Source organism: Pan troglodytes, chromosome 13 (assembly GCF_028858775.2).
Source record: "Pan troglodytes isolate AG18354 chromosome 13, NHGRI_mPanTro3-v2.0_pri, whole genome shotgun sequence".
In the NCBI taxonomy this organism is placed as follows: domain Eukaryota; kingdom Metazoa; phylum Chordata; class Mammalia; order Primates; family Hominidae; genus Pan; species Pan troglodytes.
Genome location: NC_072411.2, coordinates 79,845,251 through 79,872,535, shown reverse-complemented (window position 1 = coordinate 79,872,535; position 27,285 = coordinate 79,845,251). Strand labels below are relative to the sequence as shown.

General features: G+C 35.4%; 1 protein-coding gene across 1 annotated transcript in view; it reads left to right on the top strand.

Moving 5' to 3' along the window:
- PDE11A (phosphodiesterase 11A) overlaps positions 1 to 27,285 on the top strand; it is a 429,725-nt gene that overhangs the window by 227,753 nt on the left and 174,687 nt on the right. Inside the window, exons 7-9 of the mRNA XM_009443807.4 lie at positions 6,321 to 6,396; positions 8,699 to 8,766; positions 9,708 to 9,800. Of these exons, the coding sequence (XP_009442082.1) occupies positions 6,321 to 6,396; positions 8,699 to 8,766; positions 9,708 to 9,800 (237 nt within the window). The remainder of the gene's footprint in view (positions 1 to 6,320; positions 6,397 to 8,698; positions 8,767 to 9,707; positions 9,801 to 27,285) is intronic.

Genomic DNA, 27,285 nt, shown 5'->3' with positions numbered 1-27,285 from the left:
TTTTTCAGGAATTTAAGGAATCATATACAGGCACTATTCTACAAACCATTAGGATTTATCCTACGTGCGGGTAAGATAGGCCAAACTCAATTCTCTCTCTATTATTTCATGGAAATCAAGGGACTGACTGGGAACATTGGCTCCCTCAGCTTGTCTGGTTACTAGAATTTCTCACCAATAGATTATCTTTGGGGAGAAAGTGTTGCTTTAGATTATTGTTAAAGTTGTACGTATCTTTCTAGAGAAAGGAAATACACTGAACATTAATAAATAGTATTATATTGTCACCAATTTATTTAACATTTCCTTTGACCACCTTTGAGAGGCTGGAAAATATAACAAGTACATGTTGATGGCTCCAAGAGCTAAACCATCTTTAATTAGATCCATTAATTGGAAAGGCCCCATGAGGACAGAAACTAGGTAACATTTTTAAGTAGACATATCTTTGCTTGGAAAGAACTAAGCACTCGCAGAAATATATTTAGTTTAACTGTTGCCTTCTAGAAAGGCTGCTTTGTCTCACGTGGTCTAACTTTTGAGACTCTAATGGTGTGAATGTTAAACCAAGAATGACCAAGGCACCATGTGGAACAATAAAGCAGATTTTTTTGGCAGTTGTTCCTTTCAATATTAGCAATATTTGTATTTGTAAAACTCCTTACAAATTTTGAAACCCTTTCACACACAAATTTTCATAAAACAACTTGGAAAACAAGAAAAAGCACAAAGATGAGAATCAGCTGTGAGGCCAAAATGTGAAGATAACCAATGTTACCATTTTGGTGTGCAGGAGATAAATATTAATGATAAAATTGAGGCATTGAAACTTTGGGTGATTTCGTTGGGGTGGTGTGGCTGATGGGCATTTTTGAGCTCCATTGACTGATTTGATATGGAGAGTTGGGGTTATCTGGTGAACAGGAATGATTCTTTCCTTCATATTGCTTATTACTCTTTCTCCCTGTTTGGAATTTATTCGTTAGACATCCTGTGCTTCTTTCATCTCCCTTCTCCTTTTCCTCCAGCCCCTGCAGAGGATAAAATGGACTCCTGGGCCTTGCCTTTTCATATGGTTACATGAACTAACCTGAATTAGCACAGTTTTCCAGAGAAAATAGCTGCTGCCACAAATAGGCAATTAGGGGATTTCATTAATGATTTTAAAATGGAAAAATTCACTCTCCTCACACTCTGCCATCCTTCCTTGTTCTCCTCTCCCACCTGATTGGGCTCATCAAGCATGTTGATCATCACCATTCCTTAGCCTCACCTCCTTCCCTCAAACACAATGGAACCACTTTAAAGACACCCTCTGCATTCTCTGATGCTTCACCTCTTCTCCTGTGCTCAGCTCATACAAGACTCCAGCTCTGAATAGATGCAGCTCTGCTTTCTCAGTATGGCCTTCCTGTCTTCCAGGACTAACCACTTGACTTTTATTCCTGATCACATCCTTTCTTCCCTTGACCATTTTTGCCTTCAATGATCCCACTATGTTGCTAAATTCAGTAAGCCATTTTCAGTCCTTATCTTATTAGACTTCTCTATAGCATTGGACACTGCTGCTCCCCCTAAGTTCTACTTAGAAAATAACTTCTTCCCTTATGGACAAATTATCTGTGTTTATTATCTAAAATTTACAAACTAGGAACAATAATTTTAAAATTCTAATAGCCAAGAAATTCAAAGGAAACTATTATGGTCATAATTTTTCCAGGATCCTTCAATGTATATAATATGCTTTTGTATACCCATAGGCAGGTACACTATTATCATTTAATATATTAAATATTTTCCATATGAGTAACTATTCTTCTATAGCATGATTTTAATTAGATGCATAATATTCTGTTATGTGAATGTGCTATGATTTACTTAACCAACTGCCTCCAGTTGAATATTCATGTTATTCTAATAAATCACTAAGATAAATAATGCTGTGGTTCACACTTTTACATGTAAAGCTTTGTGCATAGCTTTGATAATTACCACAGGATAAATTCCTAGATATGAAATTGGTAGGTCAAAGAGTATGTATTTATACTTTTTAGGCTCTGGATACACATTAATAAACCTATTTCCGGAAAGGTTGTAGAAATCTGTTCACACATTATGGATGCAGTAAAGCCTTCAGGTTAAGAGCATGAGCTTTGGAGTTCTTGTCCATCCCTGTCACTGATGTCACCTTTTTCTTCCAGCACTAAATATTGTGTTCCCCAAAGTTCAGTTTTTAGTCTTTTTGTTGGACAAGTTCTCTCTTGCAATAACTATGCAATTAACTTAAATCTTACCCATGCAATTAACCCAGAGGACTGGTGACTCCAAGATTGGTATCTCCAGCCCCTCTCACTTGTAATGTGTGTCCATTTGGAGTTCGTATCATTTCCCTCAAATTTCCCGTGTTCCCCACTTCAAGGAACTCTTCCACCTTTACTCAAGCCAGAAACCTCAATGTTATCCTCCATGGGGATGGGAGAGTGCATACTCCCACTTTCCCAGAACAAAAAAAAACTCTTTTGGGGAACTGTAGTACTTTAAAAGTGATGGGTAAACAAAATTCTCTTTTATTTAACTGGTGAACAGCCTAAGGTTTGTTTTTCTCACCACCAGCTTCTAAATTGTCTTTCTTACTGCATGTTCCTTTTCTTCTTGCCCATTGTGACCTGTCCTTCAGCTGCCCAGATTTCGTAGGAGACGTTAGACAGGAGCTACTGTTGTCCCAGAGTTGGCAGAGACAATTGTGTTTACTACTTGGTGCTGCCTCAAACCCAATGGTCTGTACAATGATATGTGTCGCTCCCTCAGCAAAACAAAGCAGACCCAGCCATTCTAGTGCTGCTGTGACTAGCCTAAGTCTGTAGATTATACCTTTCTAAAATCGGCTTTCTTCTCTTCATGCTTACTGGTATTGCCTTAATTCAGATTTTATCCTTAGGGAGGGGAAGAAAACCAGTTTGTTTTTTTGGAAGATAACTTTGATGGATGTGTTTGCCATTGGCTGTGCTCCTTTGAGCCAGTCTCTCTCATTCAAGGCAGTTAATCTCTCTAAGTCTCATCTGATAAGAGAGGATGATAACAGTACCTACTTCATGGGGTGGTTGTAAAAAGTATAAAATAATGCATAAGAAAGTGCTGAGCGGAATGCCAGACAGAGAGTGAACATCTAGCAAATGTGAGCTTATCATCATCACTGTTGTCTTCGAAGACTCATTGTCAAGGGTCTCGGGCTGCTCCTGATTTCTCTAAACAGAGTCCATTGTTGTCTTTCCAATAGTGTTTGAACATCCTCTACTTGGACACTTATTTTATCTCAATATTTCTATCTTTCCTAGACTGTGAGTAGCTCAAGGGTAATGACTATTTGAATCCATTTTTCTATCCTCAATACTAAGCAATGTGTCTGGTGCATAGAAGGTGGTAAATAAATATTTTTTGGAAGAGTACACTGGACAAATGATTTATGCTTACGTTTTTGTTTTTGCATCTGGAATTCTAAAATATCAATCAATCTAATTCACTCTATTAACAAAATAAAAAAGGAAAAATCACATAATCTAAAATTACATGACTAAAAGGTATAAGAATTAAAGGATAAGATGACGTGATCATGTGGCAAGAAAATCCAAAACACTTTACAGGTAAGACATTAAAGTTAATAATTGAATGTAGCAAGATTGATGGAAACAAATTTAATACTAAAAAGTCGATTATATTTTTATGTACCAATTACAAGCATTAGAAAATAAAATACTACTGTTATTTACAATAACATGAAGTTTTTAAACATCAGGATACAAATAAAACAAATTATGTGTAAGAACACTACATGGAAAACTACCAAACTTTGCTAAGAGAAATTTTAAGAGCCTTAAATAAATTAAGGGATATTTACGGATTGAAAGACTCAGTTTTGTAAAGGTGTCAATTCTCCCCCAAACAGATAGATTCAAAAAATACCGATAAAAATCCCAGGAATGTATATGTATGTATATAAACTGCAAATTGATTCTAACATTTATATGTAAATGCCAGAGGTCAAAAATAATCAAGACAATCTTGAAGAAGGAAAAAGTTGGAGGATTTGCACTACCAGATACTGAGCCTTATCATACAACTGTATTATTTAAGACAGTATGGTATTGGCATAAGGATAGATACCTAGATCAATGGAATAGAATAGACAGTTCAGAAACAGATCCAAATATATATGGACAGTTGATTAATGAAAATGATGGCACAGTAGAGTGATGGGGAGAGGTATTGCTTTTTCCCTCAAAACAGTGCTGGATCAACTGAATATCCATTTCAAAAAAAAAAAGAAATTTTGACTCCTAGCTCATATTATACATGAAAATCATTTTCAGTTGGATTATAAATTTAAATGTGAAAGTTAAAACAGTAAGAATTCTAGGAAAAGCACAGAAGAATATCTTCATGAGGTTGGAATACAGAAAGATCTCTTGAACAAAACCAAAAAAATACTGACCATAAATTTAAAAATTGAAATATTTGCCTATATCATATTAGGGACCTCTGAATCAAAAGACACCATTAAAAGAGTGGAAAAACAAGCCATGGAATAAGAAAAATATTTGTAATACATATATCTTGCAGAGGGCTCTTATCCAGAATATAGAAGATACTTTTACAAGCCAATTTTTAAAAATCAGACAACCCAACAGGACAAAAGACCAAAGTTCTGAACAGGCACTTCATGGAAGAGAGTAGAAATAGATGATAAGTATATGAAAAGTTGCTCAACTTCATTAATCATAAGTAGGAAAATTATAAATTTATTGTCCAAATTTGGACACTTTTGAGAATGAAAGGCATATTATTAATAATTATGTCAGGAAAACAGACTTAAACCAGGATTTATGGTCTCCCTAGTCATCAGAGATAATCAAATTACTTTCACAAGGAGATACAACCACATATCTATCAGAATTGTCAAAATTTTTTTTTAAAAGCCTGACAACATCAAATGTTGGTGATGATATAAATCAACTGGAACTCTCATACACTTCTGGTTAGAAGGTAAATTGGTACAAGTACTTTGCAAAACTTTAAAAATATATATTTTGAAGCTGAACAGGTGAATAACTCAGCAATTTTATTATAAGTATATGCCTATCAGAAATGCATATGTGCACTAAGTATGTACAAGAATTTAGGGGTTTGGAGGTGGCTTCTGGGGTGGTGATAATATTCTATGTCTTGATCTTGGTGGTAGTTGCATAGATCTGTTCATTTTGTAAAAATCCATTAAGCTGTATACTTACAATTTTGGGGCCTTTCTACATGCATGTTAATCTTCAAAAAACATTGAAAAAGAGAAACTAACATATTGGTACAATGAATAGAGGATATCTGGAAAATTAACTTCTCAAAGAGAAATGTCAAAAAGAAAAAATCCAAATATAAAATTTAGGTATGTAAATTAACTTTTAGTTTCAAGTGTTTAAAATATGTGGCTCTTGCCTTCAACAAAGAATATTTTAAAATATCTTTTTATCTCCATATCCATGATCCAAAACCTTCATATCTTATTGTTTTCTCCTATTGTATTAGAACAATAGATTGACCTCACTGAAAATCAAGGTCATATTAACTCCCTAAGACCCTTTCACTCTTAGTGGTTTCTCTCTAACCGTTCAAATATGGACCATTGTTTTTTAATATTAAATGGAGTTTGTTACTCAATGTTTGATGTTGATAATTATACCTCTGTATTTTAAATGTCACCTCCTGACATATTTTGGGGTACAGAAAGAAAATATTCAAACCTCTACCTCTATCTTACCTTTTTTGTATCTAGATTTGACAACATACATAATAATATAGTAGCAGTAAAAATATAGAGTATTAAAAGTAAATGTAAATATGACAGCATTATAGGCACAAACATGTTTTACTAACAAGTGCACCCAGTCAAAGATAAAAATTGATCACTGGTTTAATTAAAATGCTTTAAATACCCAGAGGAGAAACAGTTGCTGGAATTCTTGTCTAGTGGTGTGGTCATGATCAAGATAGTTTTATGTCCAGCTCTCTATGGCTGCAGGGATTGAAGGAGGTCATGTTGGTTTTGGATTTATTTGGTTGATTCATATTTGGCTTGGGTTTGATTTCTTTAGCATGTTCATTGTGATGAAGGAGGCAGGTGAGTGAGTTTATGCATTACAAAATTAGGGTACAGTGTATAAAATAACTTTAAAAAGTTATTTTTGAATATCTGTTATGAAAAATGGAAAAAATATAAATCAAAAATGAATAGTTAATATTCAATTTTAATTAACTTCTTTCTTGTTTCCTAGGCAGACCAGATATCTGGTTTTCACATAAGATCTGTTCTTTGTGTCCCTATTTGGAATAGCAACCACCAAATAATTGGTAAGAGATGACTTAAATAGTTAAACTTCTTGAATAAAGAAACAGAAGTTTGCTTTAAAATATTCCCATATCTTTTTTATGTGTTCCCTCTTTTTGTGGCCAGGACTCATCAAACTATGTCTCACACTCTCGTATAATTTCATAAGCACAGGCTCCTAATGAATCAACATTATCCACAACTTGAACAAATATGTATTAAGTTGAAAGAACCAATAAATTTTAAAGTCATAGAGGATCTGAGTTATCAACCAATAGAACTCTTTTATCTCACCCTGTGGAAATAGAGGCAGAGAGCGAAAAAAAAAAAAGCCAGAGAGAGACAGAGACAGAGAGAGAGAGAGAGAGAAAGAGAGAAAGAGAAATGACTTCAAGAAGGCCACAAAATTAATAGCAAGGTCAGCAACAAAATTCAGGCTTCCTAACTCCTAGTGCAGACTTTCTTACTATGTCAATGTGTTTACATCTGTGCTTTTTATACATGGTGTAAAGGCAAAGGAAGAAATAACATTCTCTATTGGACATATACTGAGCGTGCATTTTCTGCCTGGACAGTTCTGAAATAGGCCACATTTTCCTCACAATAAGGGAATCATGGGCAAAAACAGCTTCCAATTTTTCTCTTCCTCCATTCTCCTTTCCTTCTCCTCAAAAAACTCAATTAGGAAAGCATCAAATTCAAGAAAGAAGCCCAGGCAAGGAGAATTCATGGTTGAAATAGAGAAGTCATGAAGGATGGAGGAATTAGTTGAAATTATTGAAACACAATAAAAATGTGACTTTTTTTCCTAAGAGAAATAAGAACACTAATTCATTTGGTAACTAATGCATCCATTTGCCTTTCTCTGCTTCCCCCTAAAATTGCCTGTTAAAGTCTAAGACACTGCTGCTTATTAAAGGATTTAGTATTCTGTGAGTGTTTTTAAGGTATGAATTCTGAGATAATGTTTTTCATCAGCTTAATCTGCATAAGAATATTGGTATGTTACTGAACATAAAGAATATTCTAAGGTTTGGGATCTAAGCCTCTAGTACAAAGACTTAAACTACATCATGCACAGAGTTTTACATAAATTTATGTTTAAAGGGAAAGTCCATAAGAAACACCATGTGTTACCTGTTGATATTCCGTGGCAATCTCGTAGTCCTACATTTCAATCCTAAAAGTAAACATCCCTTATTACTTCAAAATTAGGACCGTAGTTTGCCTGGTTACATGCTAATAGTTTTGTTTCATTATTTATATATATGTCTTCTTGCATATGATGACTTACCTCCCTGGTGGGAAGTTGGGTGTTTTTAAAAATACAAGCATACTTTAGAATTACAGCTGGTTTTTTTTTTCTTTTGTACTAAATGGGGACACAGGCTAATGGTTTTCAAGATAGTTGATTTTTCTTGTTAAACTTGTGTATTTGGGAAGTCATGCCCTAAAACATCTGGTATAATACTAGAGGTGAAGTTTGGAAAAAATAATCACTCATAAATTAAGATTTGTAGAACTATATGTACCCCCTGGTAGCAGGAAACAGAACTAACTTTGCTTTGAAGGTTAACTGTATTATATCAACTTTTATTGCTTGTAGTAATTCCTAACATTTCTTGAATGTTTACTCTGAGTGAAGCAATATGCTAAATGCTTTATGAACATTCTAACATTATCTCATTTAATCTTCATAACCTTCTTAGATAGTTAACATTTTAATCCCCATTTTACAAATGAGGAAATTGAGTGCTAAAAAAGTTAGGTAACATGCCCAAGGTCACACACCTGATGGTGGAGTTGAAATTTGAACTCAGATCATCTAAGTCCAAAGCTTATGTTCTTAATCACAATGCCATACTGCCTCTTTCAAGTATTGTGCTTCAGAGAATGATATATATATATATATATATATATATATATATATATATATACACACGTATATATATATATTTTCAGTTGAAATATATGTATATATGTAGCTGAATACACACACATATTCAGCTACATATATACTCAGTTGTATATATAATATATGGGCAATATATTAGAGTTACTGTAACTAGTCATCTAGAATCAGATTAAAGCGTTGGTAGAACTCCAGACTACTGAGATCTAGTCTAAATAAATCAGCCTTGAAGAGAGAGTGCATTGTCCTACACCTCAGATTTATTCTCATGAAATCGGCAGGCACTTGAGAGACCAGAGTTTAAACTGAGTGCAGTTCCTTAAAAAAGGCATAGAGTTAGCTGTGGTTACTCTATTAGAGAAACACAATGTCCAGTACTAAAAATGACCACATAATCCACTCTTTCCCCACAGGAGTGGCTCAAGTGTTAAACAGACTTGATGGGAAACCTTTTGATGATGCGGATCAACGACTTTTTGAGGTAAGAAAATAAATTTATAAACCAAGGTTTATATGGAGTCATCAATAGTCCCCTGGTTGCAGCTTGCCCAAATTTGAAAGACAAACAATTATTAGTCAATTATTATTATACTTAAATGGAGGGCAAAATTAACAGGAAGATTTAAGGAATATGTAAATGCTTAAGTGAGATTTGATCCTATTTTTTATGAATTGGATTATTTTGTAACCATCCATTATTTTTATCTTAATTTTATTACAGAATTACCCTCTTTTCCCCAAAGTGCTATTTTCTTATTCTTGTCTTGTTTGTGTGTGTTCAGAGTCATGAAACCCTGAGCCAGCTCTGCCAGGTGTACTGCCCTCACATTTCTCTTTTTTACACGCTTCCGTGCATTCACTCCAGGCGCTCTAGCTGGAGAAGCTAGCCTTGAATGGGCTTCCTCATAGACTGTACCAGTAGCCAACATGAAAACCCATGGTTATCTTTCTCTAATCAAGAATACCTCATAGCTTCTTTATTAATGGTTCTAACTCAATCCTCCTTCCCCTTAACACTTACCTTATGGTTACATTAACTTGCTTTCTTTACCAAAGTATTTTATAGCCTAGCAACTAAAAAAGGTTGCTTTGGTTAAATAGAATGGATTTACTAAAATCAGTCCACAACCTAAATAAATTAAGAACCCACTTAAACAGAGTGTAATTATGTTTTTAAACATATGAAATAGTTTCTCTACAATGACATTAAATTCATAATTTTTCCTCATGTGCAGTGTGAGCTATAAAGTTGTTATATAACAATAGTAATTAAGAATTTTAATGTGCCTATTTCCCCAAGGCCTACCTCTGTGTACAACAAGATTGTATTTTCAGACCCATCCCTGGTGGCTGCCTGCTTTCATATTAGATTTTGCCAATGAGTTGCTGCAATGTTTAATTAGCAGGTTTGCTCTTTCCTAGGCTTTTGTCATCTTTTGTGGACTTGGCATCAACAACACAATTATGTATGATCAAGTGAAGAAGTCCTGGGCCAAGCAGTCTGTGGCTCTTGATGTAAGTACAGTGTTTATGTCAGGTTTGTATGCTGTCAGCTCTAATTTTATGAGGGAAAAAATTTCCCTGGTTATGGGGCTTAATTTCTCAAATTTTAATTATTCATTGGGCCTTAATCATTTTAGGTTGTGGGTTTAAATCTCATGAAGTCCAGAGAAACACAATGTTGCATATGATTTCAGGGGTTCACAGATGCCTTGAAGCCCATTCATATAAGTCCTATGTTTAGATATAGATTTTTTTAAATTACATTTATTAAATAGTGACAATCCAAAGATAATTTGGCAAGATTTCAATTTTATTTTAAACTTAGATTTGAATATGTATAGATAATCTATAAAGTCACAACTTTTCTTATCATAGGAGAAGAATTCATTACAAGGATATATGACCTAGATGGGGAAAGCTACTCCTGTCATTATCCGATTCCCTTTCTTCCTCCCTCCCCCAACACATGTCCCATCAAGAACCTTGACCTGTTCCCATGTCTGCACATATGTCCTCTCAGACACTAAGTTCCAAAAGAGCAGTTCTAATCTCCCCTGAATCTCAGATGCTTGTTTTGACTCAAGACTTGTTTTTTTCTAGCTTCTGCTCTGTAGTTGTTTTTTTTGTTTTGTTTTGTTTTTGTTTTTGTTTTTGTTTTGCCCAAGCTGGAGTACAGTGGTGCCATCTCGGCTCACTGCAACCTCTACCTCCCGGGTTCAAGCAATTCTCCTGCCTCAGCCTCCCGAGTAGCTGGGATTACAGGCATGCACCACCATGCCCAACTAATTTTTGTATTTTTAGCAGAGATGGGGTTTCACTATGTTGGCCAGGCTGGTCTTGAACTCCTGACCCCAGGTGATCTGCCCGCCTTGGCCTCCCAAAGTGCTGGGATTACAGGCATGAGCCACCACGCCTGGCCTGCTCTGTAGATTTTACCAAATATTTTCTTTATATCTATGAAATACTTACTAAGTAGGCAAGATAAAATGTCAGTGCCAAGATAAAAGTATATAGAAGAGTATGATATAATACACATGAAATCTTCAAAATATTCTGTGTGTCAAGCCAGGTATAAGAAGTAGGCAAATTGATGTTACCTGCACTGCTCTGATTTGAGATGTAAAAGATGTAAAATTATAGTTATCTATCTATGTGCTTTTAATTTTCTGGCTAAATCATGGATTCTAGAAGCACAGGGATTTTTATTTGCAATGCCTAGCAGGGTGCTTAGTGCAAAGTTGGGATTTATTGAATAATTTTTGAATGGAGGGTGGGAGGGAAAGAAGGAGGAAGGAAAGAATCCCTTACCTTGATAAGGGATGCTTTTTGCTCTTCTGAGACAGCCCTGCTTCATTTATATGTAATATCTTTTTATAGTAAGGACTAAAAACAGTATCTATAAGATGCATCAATAAATGAGTGAACTATAAATATTCAACCAACTGATAAGAATCATTAGTATAGCATTAAGGTCTGTGTGCAGAACTATTTTCAAATCCTGGATCTGTCACTTACCTCAATTGTGAGAATTAAATGAGATGAAGCATGTGAAGATGTTAATAAGTATTCAGTAAAATCATAGCAATAATACTATTATTATTTGTGGTAGTATATTTATTACTGAGAAATCACCATGGATTGGGGAGAAATAGCAAAGGACAGGAATTTAGAACAGCAAATGTTGAGTTATGCCTCCTTCACCATCATCAAATTCTGATCTCCACAGTGTTGCTTCACCCATTGTTTTTCAGTAACTGCAGCTATTAAAAAGAAGGACACACCATACACTAGTCCCATCTAAATCCTACTTCATTATGTCACAGTATAATTAACACACAAAGAGAGAACATCTTACATATGCCCATATTCTCACTCCTCATCTACCTCTGGCACATCATCATCCTCTTGAGAAGGAGCTAGAATAACTGGGTTGCAGCATGAATGGCCATTTACCCCCAGATGGGAAGATTCAGTAAAAGGCACCACTCTCACTGGCACTACTCCTACCCCAATGAGCCACAGTTACCATTACCTAGAAAATGCTCATGTACCCTAGAATTTCTGGCCCCAGTCTCTTTACCCATGAATTGCTTATTTCAGGTCATAGTGAACACCTCTTGTTTATGTAACTCAGATCCCTCTGTCCTTAGACACAAAAATTATTACTGACTCTGACAAATCTCTAGCCCAACTCTTAGCCTTGTGACAATCTGAAACTTTCAAGAAGTTGACTTATAGGCATTGACTTCTTTGTTCCACATGCTTTATTTTGTGCCAGTGTGGAAAGTGGCATTCCCAGTCAGAATTATGGTGTTGCCATCTTGCTCTTGCCGCTTCCACTCTCAGCCAACTCCCACCCCACTGAGTACGAAATTCTTGACACTAGTGATCAGGTGGCATCCACCCCGCTCCCTGGCCTAGGAATCCATATGCAAGAGTATCTGGAAGGATTTCTTACCCTGAGGACTTTATAAAGACAAAAAGTGATTTTTTGAGAGCTACTAAACCCAAATTCAGGAATGAGATATACGTATATTATAATATACATCAACTTCTGAATAAATATATATTTTTAAATTTATGTATTTATACATATTATATATGAATATGTGTAAGTGTAATATTTTTCTAAATATTTCTATTGAAAGTATGTATTTATAACTTGCTTAGTCCCATAAAAGATTTGAGCTACTTTATGAGACTATAAATTATGTAACAAAATTTTTTAAAAAGTAAAATAGTAATAACAGAGCTGAGAGAGAAAGCCAAATGCCATGTTACCGTTCTATCATTCCTATCCCTTCTTTCTGAGATCCTGGGCTAGTGCTTTCCCCTTTTCCACTGTGGCTAAGGGAAGATTCCCCACTCAGGTGTGCCCAGGTTCCTCTTCTCCTTGTGTTGTCTCATTTTTGCTTATTCTTTTCCATTATTGTCCTACTTGACCTTGACCCCAAAAGAGCTGTGTCTAAATGTAGCTCTTTCAGTCCCATAACCTTATTGCAGTGTCTTTTTTTTTTTTTTCAGTTAGCAACAAGAGTGGAGGGAAATAATCCATTCCACAGCACCCAGTGACAAAAACCACCCTAGCATCTTTTCCTTCCTTAAAAAGGGAGCACAAGTAGTTCATGGCCTAGAGAGTTAATGGGAATACATGTCTTGCTGTGTGTTCATGAGACTCAAGAGACAGCACCACACTGTTCTCTTCTGTCTTTTAAAAATCCTATTCCCAAGGCATTTTTCATAAAACTACTTCTCTCCATGGTACATCCTCTGAAAGTAAATATTCTCCAGATAAATTCCCTGGAAAGACTAATAATTCTCGCAAATGGGGCAGAGTACAGTCTCTAAAACACTCAGAGCTCACTGGAAGTACACTTAAAAAAATAGGGCTTTGTTTTTTTCTCCCAAACAGCCACTGATTTCTACATATTTATTTAATACTGGCTACTTTTCCTAATGATTTTATTACTGGGAAGTACAGGAATCCTCAGTTCTTGTCTTACCTGGGAGAAAGAATTCAGCCAAGAGACCAATTAGTAATGCAAGCAAAAGATTTATTGAAAGAAAATAAAGAGTACAGAGTTTATTGAGAGAAGGACACTCCAAGAAAGGAGCAGGCTGGTCCAGCTGGAGAAACAGGAGTAGTAGCCTCAAGGGTTAGGTAGTAGCAGAGACAGTGCATGCTGAAAGATGAGGCAGAGCAGGGTGTTTAAAAGGGGATAAGCCAGCAGCAGCCCCAAGAGTTCTGCATTGTGGTTATTATGGCAGACTGTTTCTTCAGGCTTCTGCCTCTGCCTCAAGTTCCCACCTTTGTCTTTGTCTAGTTCCCACTTCTGCCTTAAGTCCCCACCTAGTTTCCACTCCAAATTTGTGGGATTCCCCCTTACTGTTAGTTCACATGTATGTGCAGGCCAGTGTTGGATACAAATTCTATATAATGCCTGCATTACTCATTATCACCACCTGAGGAAGGTTGGAAAGTGGTTAAAGCTGTGCTTATTGCACCTGTGTATCTCTTAGGAATTTCTCCTTTTTCCCTCTTTACCCGCTTAACAGCATGTAGCTAGCTACATTCTGACAGGACAGTTTAATTGCAGAGTGAGTGATTACTGGGAGTCAAGGGGCATCTCTTTCTCCATAGGTATTTCCCTTCCTCTCTGCTCATAGCTAGGATGCATGTTTTGGGTGGTCTCTGGGTTATGAGATTTTTCCAAACCTCCCTTTTCTCAGGGGACTCACCCTCCTGCTCATATCTAGCTTATCCGCCTGCTTGAACAAGTTGAAATACCACATTAAATTATATAAATTCTTATATATATTCAAGTATATTTCTTTACATGTTACTTTGTCCCATTGATCTACCTATTTCTAAACCAGAAACTTCATTGCTTTAAGTACACTTTTAATGCAGATCTTGCTTTGCGTCAGTGTCCCCTGCAGAAGGAGGTTGCTAACTTTATCCATGCAAAAGGCAGCATAGGCAGAAGATTTAAAGTGTTGATTTTAGCATTAGCCTGATCAGTTAGTTAGGCTTGAATCCTGGTTCAGTAGCTATTGACCTTGGGCAAGCTACTTAACCTCTCAATCTTGTTTTATTCATATGTTAAATGGGTATAAGAAGCCTGTTTTCCCCATAAATATATATACCTACTATGTACCTACAAAAATTAAAAGTTAAAAAAAAATTTTCAAGCCTGTTTTAACAGTTACAAAAAAATTACAGGGAAAGTGTTTAGAAAGAGTGTTTAGTTACAACTGGTACTTAATAAAAGTTAGTTGTTCTTACCAACCAGTGCATTTGGAGTCCTTAATCTTCATTGAGTTTTGTCTACTTAGCCCAAGATTTCTTGTAAGACTATGCTGACTGGGGAGCTATAATTTTTTCGCCTGTTTTATCAGAAAAATTACTTCCTGCTTAAAGTCAGAGCTGAAAACAGATTGCCTGTTTCCTAGTTCTTTGATACATGCTGTTTAGTCACACCACTGAACATCCCAGAAGCATCGCAAGTGCAGCTGCTCCAGGGCACTAGTGTTTGCTCAATGCAGGCCCATTGTTTGTAGCCTGTGTTACTATACATGTATCTGCAGAAAAGTCTAGGGCATAGAAATACAAAATTTACCATGTCAGAAACAGAACAGGTCTTTAAAAGCTAGACATCTCCAAGGACAAATCTTCCCCAAAAGACTTACCATGCAAGGCAGTCCTTTCCCTGTTGTCACATATTGGCAACTTCAGCTTATTTCAGCCATAATCCACACATGGTGAGAAATAGAAATGTAAGCATACAAAACATTTTCTACTGTTCTAGCCTTTAAAAATTGGAGTGACTAATACATTATCCGGATTTTGTTTAACAATTGAATTATCAACTCAATTATTTTGATGACTGTTTTTCTTAATTTCTTATAATTTAATTATACAATTCTATTGTTAAAATCCTTTGTCCTAAATATATAAAATTAATACTCTAAGGCTCTTAGAGAGCAGAAATGCTCTTAAAGCTGAATAATGGAACAAAGAGAGGCATTTACTATCATTTTTAATAACTTTAATTTCATGATCCTGATTTGCATTCTACATGACCAAGAGCTTCAGAAGAGCTATGCTAATGTAGGTTCATATTTTCTGAGAGTAGAAATTCTTAGGTAAAAGGGGGAACCTTTTTCTAAAAGCCACAATACAGAGAAAATAAAATAAAAATGTAGATGTAGAATATAACTTCCTCATTTTGAATATCAGGAACTGTCCTTTGGGGTGTCTTTCACAGTTACTGCAAATGAAGCCTTACCTAATACTGAAGAGAAATTTGCCAGAAAATATAAGTCTGTGTGCTAAGGGACACTGCATACAGCTTTAGGATCAGAAGAGGGAAGAAATGAGGGTTTGACAGAGAGTAAGAAAAAGGCATATGCTATCAGGATCCAAGCCTCATTTATTCTACCTCCCCAAAGCCTCTCCCATCTATTTCTGCCTTTCCAATTGTGACAGCAACCATCCTACTTAAGGGCTCCATTACCTCTGCACTGGACAATTGCAATAGCCTTCTACTTGTTCTTCCTAAAACATATTTTAGATTTCATCACTCACCCACTCATAGACCTTAAATTACTCCCCCATTACCTATTAAAGAACAAATGTCCTGGCCTTTGAGGCCCTCAGAAATCTCATACCAAACTGTTTTCCTACCCCTGGCTCTCATTTCTCTTCTCAAGAGTATTATATGCTACAATGATGTCATAGTCTGAAGACCAGCTACCTGTTTCTCTGCCATCTGATCTCCGCTCTAACCTCCCCTCCACTTTTGTCATTCTCTGTTTCAATTATGCCATATCCACTCAAAATGTTCCCATCATTCAAAGCACAATGTAAATGTAATCTCCTCTATAAAAATTTCTAATCTCAAAGCTTTTTTGTTCCTGTTTGCCCTACATTGTCATTAATTGTAAGTCTGTATGTTTACCTCTGCTGAAACATATGTGCCTTGAAGTGTGTGATCATGTCTTATCTAGCTTTTATTCTTTTCAGTATTCTATATATAATTGGTACTCAATAAAAGTATATGGAATAAATGAATGCATCCCACCACAAATAATCATTTTGTCTGCCATGACAACATTCTGGAATGGAAAAGCTTGGGCTATGTTGGGAGAATTGACAGTCACTCTTAGTGGCAGTCTTGCTGACCACAGACTGGCATAACATCAGCTCCGAATTCCCTTCCTCCTTCATAAGCCATGGGTACAGATACAGAGTTGCTTTTATTTGGGGAGGATGGTAGACCTCTTCCTAGATACCATCTTCCATGGGATATACCCTTAGATGAGGATGAAGAAGCCAATCTGACTTCCTGAAGGTAAGGGAGAAGGAGAGAAGTGGAAGCAGTGATTCTTTCATCAGGAATCTTCTAAGCTCCGAGGAAAGATTTTCTCTCACTGGATGAAAGGGCTAGACTCAGAGACTACAAGTAGAATGCCACTTCATTCTTTCTCACTTTTCTTCCTTTAAACTTACTCTGTTGAATCAATCATCCCCACTCCTGTATAAACTGTCTAGTACCATTCCACCACTTTTTTGGCACACACAGATGTTAAATTGTCTCTGAGCTTCTTCCCTTCCCCTCATTTAGAAGCCTGTAGTCAGGAGAGAGACACAGTCATAGCTTCTTTACTCTTCCTCACTTCACCTTATCTCCCAATTCAGGTACAGGGCTCAAGAGGGAGGTAGGATGAAAGGGCAAAGTCTTAGGATTTCCTAACTTGATTTCAGGGCCATCTGTGTCAGACACCAACATTTTCTTTTTGTAATGAGCTGCTTTTATAAATTCTTCAGATAACTGCCTGGCTGGGAATCTCCTGTTAGCAATTACATGTGGGTTTGCCTCTCCTGACTAACAGCTTATAATCCATTCTCATTCCTGGCTTCCACTGGCCCATCCTGACCCTCCCTCTGTGGGGGTCAGCTCACTTCTCTAGGCAGTCCTCTTCGTGAAGGTTATTTTTTGTTGTTTTTGTTTTTGTTGTTGCTTTGAAAGAGTGGTAAAATAAACACATGAAATTTATGACTTTAACTGTTTTTAAGTGTAAAGTTCAGTAGTACTAAGTACATTCACGTTGTTGTGCAACCATCACCACTATCCATCTCCAGAACTTTTTCATCTTCCCAAACTGAAACTCTGTACCCATGAGACACTAACTCCCCACTCCCCTCTCTTCAGCCTGTGGCAACTGCCATTCTACTTTATGTCTATGAATTTGACTACTCTAGCTACCTCATATAAATAGAATCATGCAATATTTGTCCTTTTGTGACTGGCTTATTTCCCTTGGCATGTCTTCCAGGTTCATTAATGTTGTAGCATGTGTAAGAATTTCCTTCATTTTTAAGGCTTGAATAATATTCCATTGTAAGTATATACCACATTTTGTTTATCCATTCATACATTAGTGGATACTAGGGTTGCTTCCATGGTCTGATTATTTTTCATGTGTCTTTTTGGGTCAGGGGAAAACTCACTCAATTTAATGAGTCTTTGCTCATTAAATTGTACAAACACAGGTCCCCTCAATGTAGCACTCCACTCTCTTCCTTCTGTCCACTAACCTTTAGAATTTTTAGGTATGGATCAGCTACCAGTGTCTGCTAGCATGTCACATCCTGGGCAAATACATATTAGGTTCTCCAAGTAGTTCTGTAGAAGGAAGCTTTAAGAAACCCTAGCTAAGAAATCTTCCATATAAGGCTCTCTCATAAACTGTTAACCCTTTTCTTACACAATTCAGAGATGAACAGTGAGCAGCTCAGCTTGGAGGAGGTAGACCTAGTTTGGGGCATTTTCTTTCCAAGTCCTATGGCTTAGCATGTACCTTTAGAATATAGTACCTGTTGTTCTAAGTTATAAACTCAGAAAGAGTTCCACTTAAACATCCTTTTATCTACCAAAATAATTTTTTCAGACCAAGTTACTGTCAGACAATGATCCAGTGATTGTCCAAATGATAACTATCTACTCATGTTGATTCACAGGTACAAGGAATACCAAGCTGTCAATTAGAAATCCAAATGTAGCACACCAGTAGATACAGAATTGTTCCCATTTGTAAATTCTTCTTTACTGAAAACATGTTAGATTAGGTAAATATTTTTTTCCATTGCCTACAAATTAGATCTTTCAAGATTCTCCACTATTGACATCAATATCTCGCTTCATCCCTCCATGAAAAAACCTAGATTTATTTGTGTTTCTCAAATATATCTTGAAATTTTTATTCTGAAACTTTTCTCCATTTCCTTAAAGTATTTTCTAACAAACCTCAAATTTCACCTCTTTCATTAATGTTTTCTCACCTACCCCAAGAGATGTGATTGTTTCTTACTTTTAATCTCTTTATAAAAGGGCTATTGACACATAAAAACTGTTATTTTAGTTAATCTTCGTATATAAATATTTTACAAAGACTAGTGAAAACAGTAGTAATCGTGTAGATATTTGGTATGAGGATAAAGATTAGTCAGATAGTTTTCTGAGGATTCTTGTATACTAAGTGTAACCCATATACAATATTTGTCTTAGTTGTTCTTTTAAAAATGTTTTTGCCAGGCCTGGTGGCTCACGCCTACAATCCCAGCACTTTGGGAGGCCAAGGCAGGAGGATCACTTGAGCCCAGGAGTTCAAGACCAGCCTGGGCAACATGGCGAAACCCCATCTCTATAAAATACAAAATACAAAAATTAACCAGGCATGGTGGCATGCGCTTGTAGTCCTAGCTACTTGGGAGGTTGAGGTGAGAGGATTGCCTGAGCCCAGGAGGTCAAGGCTGCAGTGAGCTGTGATCATGCCAATGTACTCCAGCCTGGGTGACAGAGCAAGCCCCGTCTCAAAAAAATAAAATAAAATAATAAAAACAAAAATGTTTTTAAATTATAAGAACAATGCAATTGTTATAGAAAATGTAAAAAGTATTTAGAAGAAATCAAATCAGTGGTAACTTACTGCTTAAAGCTAACTACCTTATCATTTGGATTGACTGTTTTTTCTTTCTTTCAGCCCTTTTAAGATACCACTGTCTTTTGGCTTCCGTTGTTACTAGTGAAAACTCTGCCATTATTTTTGTTGTTCCCCTAAATGTAATGGGTTTTTTTCTTTACTGCTTTTAACATTTCCTTTTAGATCTTTGTTTTTCAGTCATTTGACTATGATGTACATAAATGTGTTTTACTTTATGTTTCTTATGCTTGGTGTTCGCTGAGTTTCTTGGATCTAAGAGTTGATAACTTTCATTGATTTCAGAAAATACTTGGCTAATATCTTTTCAAATACTTATTTTTTCCTATTCTCTCTCTCTTTCTGGACCCAGTTACGTATATGTTGAATCAAATGATATTGGCCCACAGTTCTCTGACACTCTGACATTTTTCAGTTCTATAAATTTTGACTTGGTTCCTTTTTAAGGTTTTATTTCTCTGCAGAAACTTACCAACTGTTATTAATTATATCCACCTTTTCTTCTATAAATTTTTCTATATATTCTAAAATTTCTTCTATAAATTTTTAACACATAATTCTTTATAATTGTTATTTTGTATTCTTGGTCTTTAATTCTAACATCAAGGGCATCTGTAAGTCTGCCTGTATTGATTATTTCTTCTCTTGATTGTAGGTCACATTTTTCTGCTTCTTTGCATGTATTCATAAGTATTTATTGCATACCAAACATGTTGTATAGAAGGACAAAAGTAAATAATATTTTTACTAGATTTGTTTGAACTAAATAAAATCTTTTGTTTTGTTCTATTTCTCATAAAGAGGATATGTGATTTTTTAAAAATGTCAGACAGCTAGAATGAGAGGCTGATCATAAAAATTTGACCATCTGCAATGCTTTAGCTGGGGATTGGCTGAAGCTTTTTATTAGTTTCAGTTTATTTCTGCTTTAAAAAGAGATTATGAAGATTTCCCTTTGCCCTTCAACCCAATCCCAACTACCCAGGCTGCATTGAGTAACTGGTCACAATCAGGATTTGAGCTGGGAGGGGTTTGAATTGCAGCTAGAGTTCATTTCAGTTCTCTTTGGCATCAACTCCAGCAGGGCCTTGAATCTTATTCATGTGCAAGAATGTAAGATTTCAGTTTTCTGGCTCTGCACTCATCATCAATTTCACAGCAAATTCCTGTGGCAGAGAATTTTCAAGCCAAGAGGTTTACTTTTGCATTTGTGGCTCTTCTAGATGAGAGTCTGTTTGCCAACCCATACTATCATTTGAAAAATTGCTAGTTTTTCTCCTTTTAGGAGTTGCTCTATGATGGCAGGCTCATCTCTCCACTATGTAACCAATTGGTCCCAGGTATGGAAGCAGTCACTGCTCTTTATTGGTCTATAAAAGGCTTCTCTTGACTGGAATTTTATTTGTTTAGACTTCTCTTTGTCTCACACTCACTCTTTGACAGCTTTAAAATGAAGTATGATTTTTGCTTTGCCTCTTTTTTCTTGTTATGAAGGCAGTGATAATCTTTTGAGATCTTCTTTACCTATCCATAAGTTGAAACCACTGGCCAATCCTTTCTATTTTCCACTACTGATCTGAATGTATCAGATATTAGCATTTTTGGTAATTTCATGATATTTTGTCAGGAAGGAATATAAACATATTTTTAGTCTATCATCTATCCCTCTCCTTGAATTGTTAATATTTCTTGTTTTATACATTTTTTATTCCATATTATTTGCAAAAACAGGTTCAAGACGATGAGGTGTTTCTTTTATAGATTTAAGATTACTCTTTTACTTCATTGATTTGACCTTGGAATCGACTTAGTTTGAAATTAATGTTGTTATCTGTGCTTTCTCTTTTATTTTACTCCTTTTCTGGAATACAGTCATTCAGTGAAAATTTCCTATTTCTAAGCATTGTGCTGGGCACTGGAAATAAGGCAGTGAGCAAAGCAGGTTTATTTCTGCCTTAAAGAGCTTAGAATGTGGAGGCAAACTAAAAAAAAAAAAAATCATGCAAACCAGAATATAGTAATAGTTGTGATAAATTCTTGTAAGGAGAAAATACAGGATGCCATAAGAGCATCTGAGAGGGGACATAACCTCTACTGGGGTTTTAGGTAAATCCTTCTTAAGGATATATATTTAAAACAATAATTCCTGACTCATCTTTTTATTTTATTTTTTATTTCTGGGTCATTTTGTTTTAGGCATTTTTTGTAAACTACATACATCTAAATATATATATTTTTTTAATTAAAAATATATTTAGGGAGTACAAGTGCAGATTTCTTACATGGATATATTATGTAGTGGTGAGCCAGCTTTTAGTGTATCCATCACCCTAATAGTGAACATTGTATCTAATAGGTAATTTTTCAATTCTCACCCCCTCCCAACCTCCCACCTTTTGTAGCCTTCCATGTCTATTAATCTACTCTGTATGTCCATGTGTACCCATTCTTTAGCTCCAACTTATAAGTGAGAACATATGGTATTTGCCTTTTCTGTTTCTGAATTATTTCAGTTAAGACAATGGCCTCCAGTTCCATCTATGTTACTGCAAAAGACATAGTTTCATTCTTTTTTATGGCAGAATAGTATTCCATTATGTGGATATATATAACATTTTCTTTCTCTCCAGTCTTATACTGATGGACATTTATGTTGATTCCATATCTTTGATATTATGAATAGTGCTGTAATAAATATATGGGTGCAGGTATCTTTATGATATAATGATTTATTTCTTTTTGGGGATATACCTAGTAGTAGGATTGCTGGATTGAATGGTAGTTCTGTTTTTAGTTCTTTGAGAAATCTCCATACTGTTTTTCATAAAGATTTACGAATTCCTATCAACAGCATATAAGTATTCCCTTTTCTCTGCCTCCTTGCCAATATCTGTTGTTTTTTGACTTTTTAATAATAGCTATTATAACTGGTGTAAAATGGTATCTCATTGTGGTTTTAATTTGAATTTCTCTGATGATTAGTGATGTCAAGCATTTTTTTCATGTATTTGTTGCCGGCTTACATGTCCTTTCCCCACTTTTTAATGAGGTTACTTGTTTTTCTTATTGAATTATTTGAGTTCCTTATGGATTCTGGATGTTAGCCTTTTGTCAGATGCATAATTTGGAAATTTTTTGCCCATTCTGTGGGTTGTTTGTTTACTTTGTTGATTTTTTTTTTTTCTGTACAGGAACGTTTTAGCTTCAGTCTCATTTATCTATTTTTGTTTTTGTTGCCTTTGCTTTTGAGGGCTTGGTCATAAATTCTTTGCCTAGGCCAATGTCCAGAAGAGTCCTCCCTAGGATTTTGTCTGAGATTTTTATAATTTGAGGTCTTACATTTAGGTCTTTAATCAGTCTTGAGTTAATTTTTATCTATAGTGAGAAATATGGGTCCAGTTTCATTCTTCTGCATATGGTTATCCTTGTCTTTTTCCAGTTCTTAGAGGGAATGCTTTCAACTTTTCTCCATTGAGTATGATGTTGGCTGTGAATTTGTTGTGTATGGCTTTTATTATGTTGAGGTATGTTCCTTCTATGTCTGATTTGTTGAGAATTTTTATCATGAAGGGATGCTGAATTTTATTGAATGCTTTTTCTGCATGTTTTGAGATGATCTTATGGTTTTTGTTTTTAATTCTGTTTGTGTGATGTATCACACTTGTTGATTTGCATATGTTGAACTATTCTCACATCCCTGAGATAAATCCCACCTGATCATGGTATATTATCTTTTTGATGTGCTATTGGATTTGATTTGCTAGTATTTTGTTGAAGATTTTTGTGTCTATGTTCATCAGGGATATTGGTCTGTAATTTTCTTGTTTTGTTGTGTCCTTGTCTGGCTTTGGTATCAGGGTTATACTGGCCTTGTAGAAAGTGTTAGGGAGAATTCCCTCTTCGATTTTTTTGAACAGTTTCAGGAGGATTGGTATTAGTTATTTGTATGCTTGGTAGAATTCAGCTATAAATCCATCTGCTTCTGGTCTTTGTTGTTGTTGTTGTTGTTGTTGTTGTTGTTGTTAGGAGATTTTTTTTAATAAGTGATACAATCTCACTGCTCTGAATATAATTTTTTATCTAATCTAAGATTCTGCTTTTAATGAGGGATTTGGCTTTATATCTATTATTTCATCTTATTCTATCTGAGCTTCTACTTTCTTATGCTTTGCTTTTCCTGAATTTTACTATTTGGACTATATTTTGCTTAGTTTCTTTTAGTCCTTACTTGAAGTGAAAATTATTTGTTGTCTTTTTTTACAAAAGCATTCTTTAATCAATATTTCTCAAGACAAAAATGAGTGAGTATCTTTTAATTTCTTACTATATAAAAAAAGAATTGGAATATGCACTTTCCCTATAGTTTCCTAGTTTTTGTTCATGTATTGTAGATTTTTAGTTACATTTTCATTAGCAAATTTTTAAATTTATACAAGTGCTTTTGCAGTATGAATATACCTGTATTCATAACATTTGGTTAGGCATAATCTTTTTGTTTTGGTAATCTAATCTTGCATATCAAAATGCCCCAAAATGTATTAGCTTAAAACAACAATTTTGTAATTTTTCAATAGGAAAAAATGTCTTGATATATTATCACCCCAGAAAGTTCCCTTTTGCTCCGTCCCCAGGATATCCCCAGACACAACCAGTGTTCTGATTCTTTCCACCATAATTCTACCTGTTCTAGAATTTCATGTAAATTCAGTTATACAATATGTACTCTTTTAGGTAAGGCTTCTTTCAACCACCATAATGCATATGAAGTTTGTCCAGGTTGCATATATAACTTTGAAGATTTTAATTGCTAAGTAACATTTTATTATATGATTATACCATAGTTTATCCATTCTCCTCTTGATCAATACTTTGGCTATTTCCATTTTGGGGCTGTATGAATAAAGCTGCTATGAACATCTTTGTATAAGTATTTTTGTGAACATATGCTATGATTTCTCTTGGGCTAATACCTAGTATTACTTGGTCAAAAGGTCAGTATGTGTTTAGTTTTATAAGAACTTCCAGGTATATATTTTTCCAAAGTGGCTATACCATTGTACATTTCTATCAAGTAACTATGAAAGTCTTAGTTGTTCTGCAGTCTCACCAGTATTTAATGCTATCATTGATTTTAATTTTAGTCATTCTGGTAAGTGCATAATATTCTATTGTGGCTTTAATTTTCATTTCCCTTATGACTAAAAATGTTGTACTCTTTTCTATGTGCTTATCTACCATTTGGATGTCTTCTTTTGTGAGCTGTCCAATTTTTTTGCCCACTTTTAATAGGATTGCTTGTCTTTTTATTGTTGACTGGAAGGAGTTCTTTATACATCCTGGATACTAGTCCCTGGTCAGATATATGTATTGTCAATATTTTCACCCAATTTGCAGCTTGCTTATTCATTTTTTCATGGTGTCTTTTGATAAGATTTTTTCATGGTGTCTTTTTAGCTTCGATGAAGTCTAATTTATCAATTTTTTAATTTAAAGCTTATTGCTATTAGTGATCTAAGAAACCTTTGCCTACCCACAAATCAAGAATATATTGTACTGTTTTCTCCTCTAAAAGCTTTTTGGTTTTAGCTTTTACATTTTGCTCTATGATTCATCTTGATAGCCATTGAGGTTCATTTTTAAATAAAATGTTCATCATTTATTAAAAAGTTCTTCTTTTTCCATGGGATCACTTTGGCACCATTGTTTAAAAAATAAGTGTTGGCCCATTTCTGTTCTGCATTCTTTTCCATTGATTTGTTGATTCTGAGCTCTTGCATTTAAAAAATATTTATTAACTCCAATGTGGGCTTAAATTCTACTATTATAATTTGAGTTCTCTTGAAACTGTTCCACATTTTAACCATCTCTGTTGTTGTCTATATATTCATTCACTGGGTAAATGTTTGTTGAGCTTCTACTTTTTGGTAGTCACCATTCTCCATACTGAGGACTCAGCAGTTAAAAATCAAACAGTATTCATATTGTCATGAACTTTATATTCTAGTAAGACAGGCAGTAGACAAGTAAACAAATAAATTAGCAAGATAAATTTATTATACTGTATCATAAAGAAAATGAAGCAGGATGTTTTAATAAAAAGTGACTAAAAATATGGGGCTACTGTGGATACATTCAGGAGAGACCACCCTGAGCAAGTGACAGTTGAACGATGTTAACTCATTCTTCTGTTTGTTTGTTTTATAAATTTCATTCAAACGTATTTTGCCTATATGGTTTTCTGATCCACTTTCAATGATGCTCTTTCTTCTTGTATCTTTGAAGATACTAAGCATAAGATTTCTAAAAGGTTGCATGCATGAAACAATTATCAGATATATTAAAACATTCTCTCTGGGTTTTTAGGGTGCTTCTCTCCTTCCCTTGGACTGCAGTGTTTGCCAACAGGCAAGACTTTGGGGTTGCCCCTGAGCTCTCTCGTGGTCCACTTATGTCCTGTTGAATCTCCTTGGTTAGATATACAAAAGGGGAGCAAACTTATGTACTAATATTTAGTTACTAGGCTGATTCTCAGCATCTGGCATGTAGACATAGATCTAGTGTACTCCTGCTAGGCTGAGATGGAATATTCTTCCCCCAATCAGGTCTCAGTGGATTCTGGATCCCTTATGTATAGAAATGTGTCTATGGGTCTGGTTCATCATTATGTGCCCAGTACCAGCAGCACACAGTAGACATGTAGGAAATGTTTGTTGAGTGGATCAAGTATAGTAAAACACAAATAAAAATCATAATTAAAGTACAAGAATCTCAATCCTCAGCATACACTGCTACGAGGGTTTTTGAATGAACTACAGTTAGGTGATTAAAAGGGTAGGCTTTAAAATTAGACTGTTAGAGGCTGGGCACGGTGGCTCACACCTGTAATCCCAGCACTTTGGGAGGTCAAGGTAGGGGAATTGCTTGAAGCCAGGCGTCTGAGACCAGCCTGGGCAATATAGCAAGATCTCATCTCTACAAAAGGAAAAAAAAATTAGCCAGCCATGGTGGCATGCACCTATAGTCCCAGCTACTCAGGAAGCTGAGGTGGCAGGATCCCTTGAGCCCTGGAATTCGAGGCTGCACTGAGCTATGATCGTGCCACAGCCTGGGAAACAAAGCAAGACCCTGTCTCAAAAAAAAAAAGAAAAAAATTTTAAATTAGACTGTTAGGATTATTCTTAAGTAAGTTTTTTTTAACCTTTGTTCTGAGACTATTAGGACTTTAATTTCAGCTGTGCTACTTTTTTACCTGTGCATCTCAGGGCAGGTCAATTTCTCTGTGCTTCATTGTTCTCACTTCCCAACCTTGTGGGATTGTTAATAACGATGAAGTGAATTAACGCCAGTAAAATCTTTACCACTGTGTTCATATAATGTCAAAAGTAGTAGTTACTTATATTATAACATCCCCCACCCCCCACCGTCATACAGTGCTTTATTTGCAGTGACTCTCTCCCACAAGATGAAAGTGAATACTTCAAAAACAGCTACCATTCAGTAGAAGGTGAACTGGTTAATTTTCTGGTTAGCACAGATCCTGGGTCTCTGAGTTGAGAGCTCAGACAGTACAGAAAGGAACACTGCCCTCTGGAGACTGCTTTCAGAACAATGCCTTCCCATCTTCTTTCAGACCAAGGGGGACTGCTTCATTTTGGGGGCGGAGATAAAGCATGGTTAAGCTACTAGTTATTTTTCTCAGTCCAGCTGCATCTGCCTTATACTTGGTGAAAATTCTTCTCATATTCTAGTAGTAGGTTATCAGTTTTAGTTATTGATGGTTTCTAGGTTTTCATTTAGGTATTCTGTGGAAAGTGGGAGAACTTACATGGAGAATCAGCCGTGAGGTATCATTTTTTAGAAATAAACTTTATATTTTACGACAGTTTAGATTTACAGAAAAATTGGGAAGATAGTACAGAGAGTTCCCTTATACCTCATACCCAGTTTCCTCTATTAAGATATGGTACATTTGTTATAATTAATGAACCATATT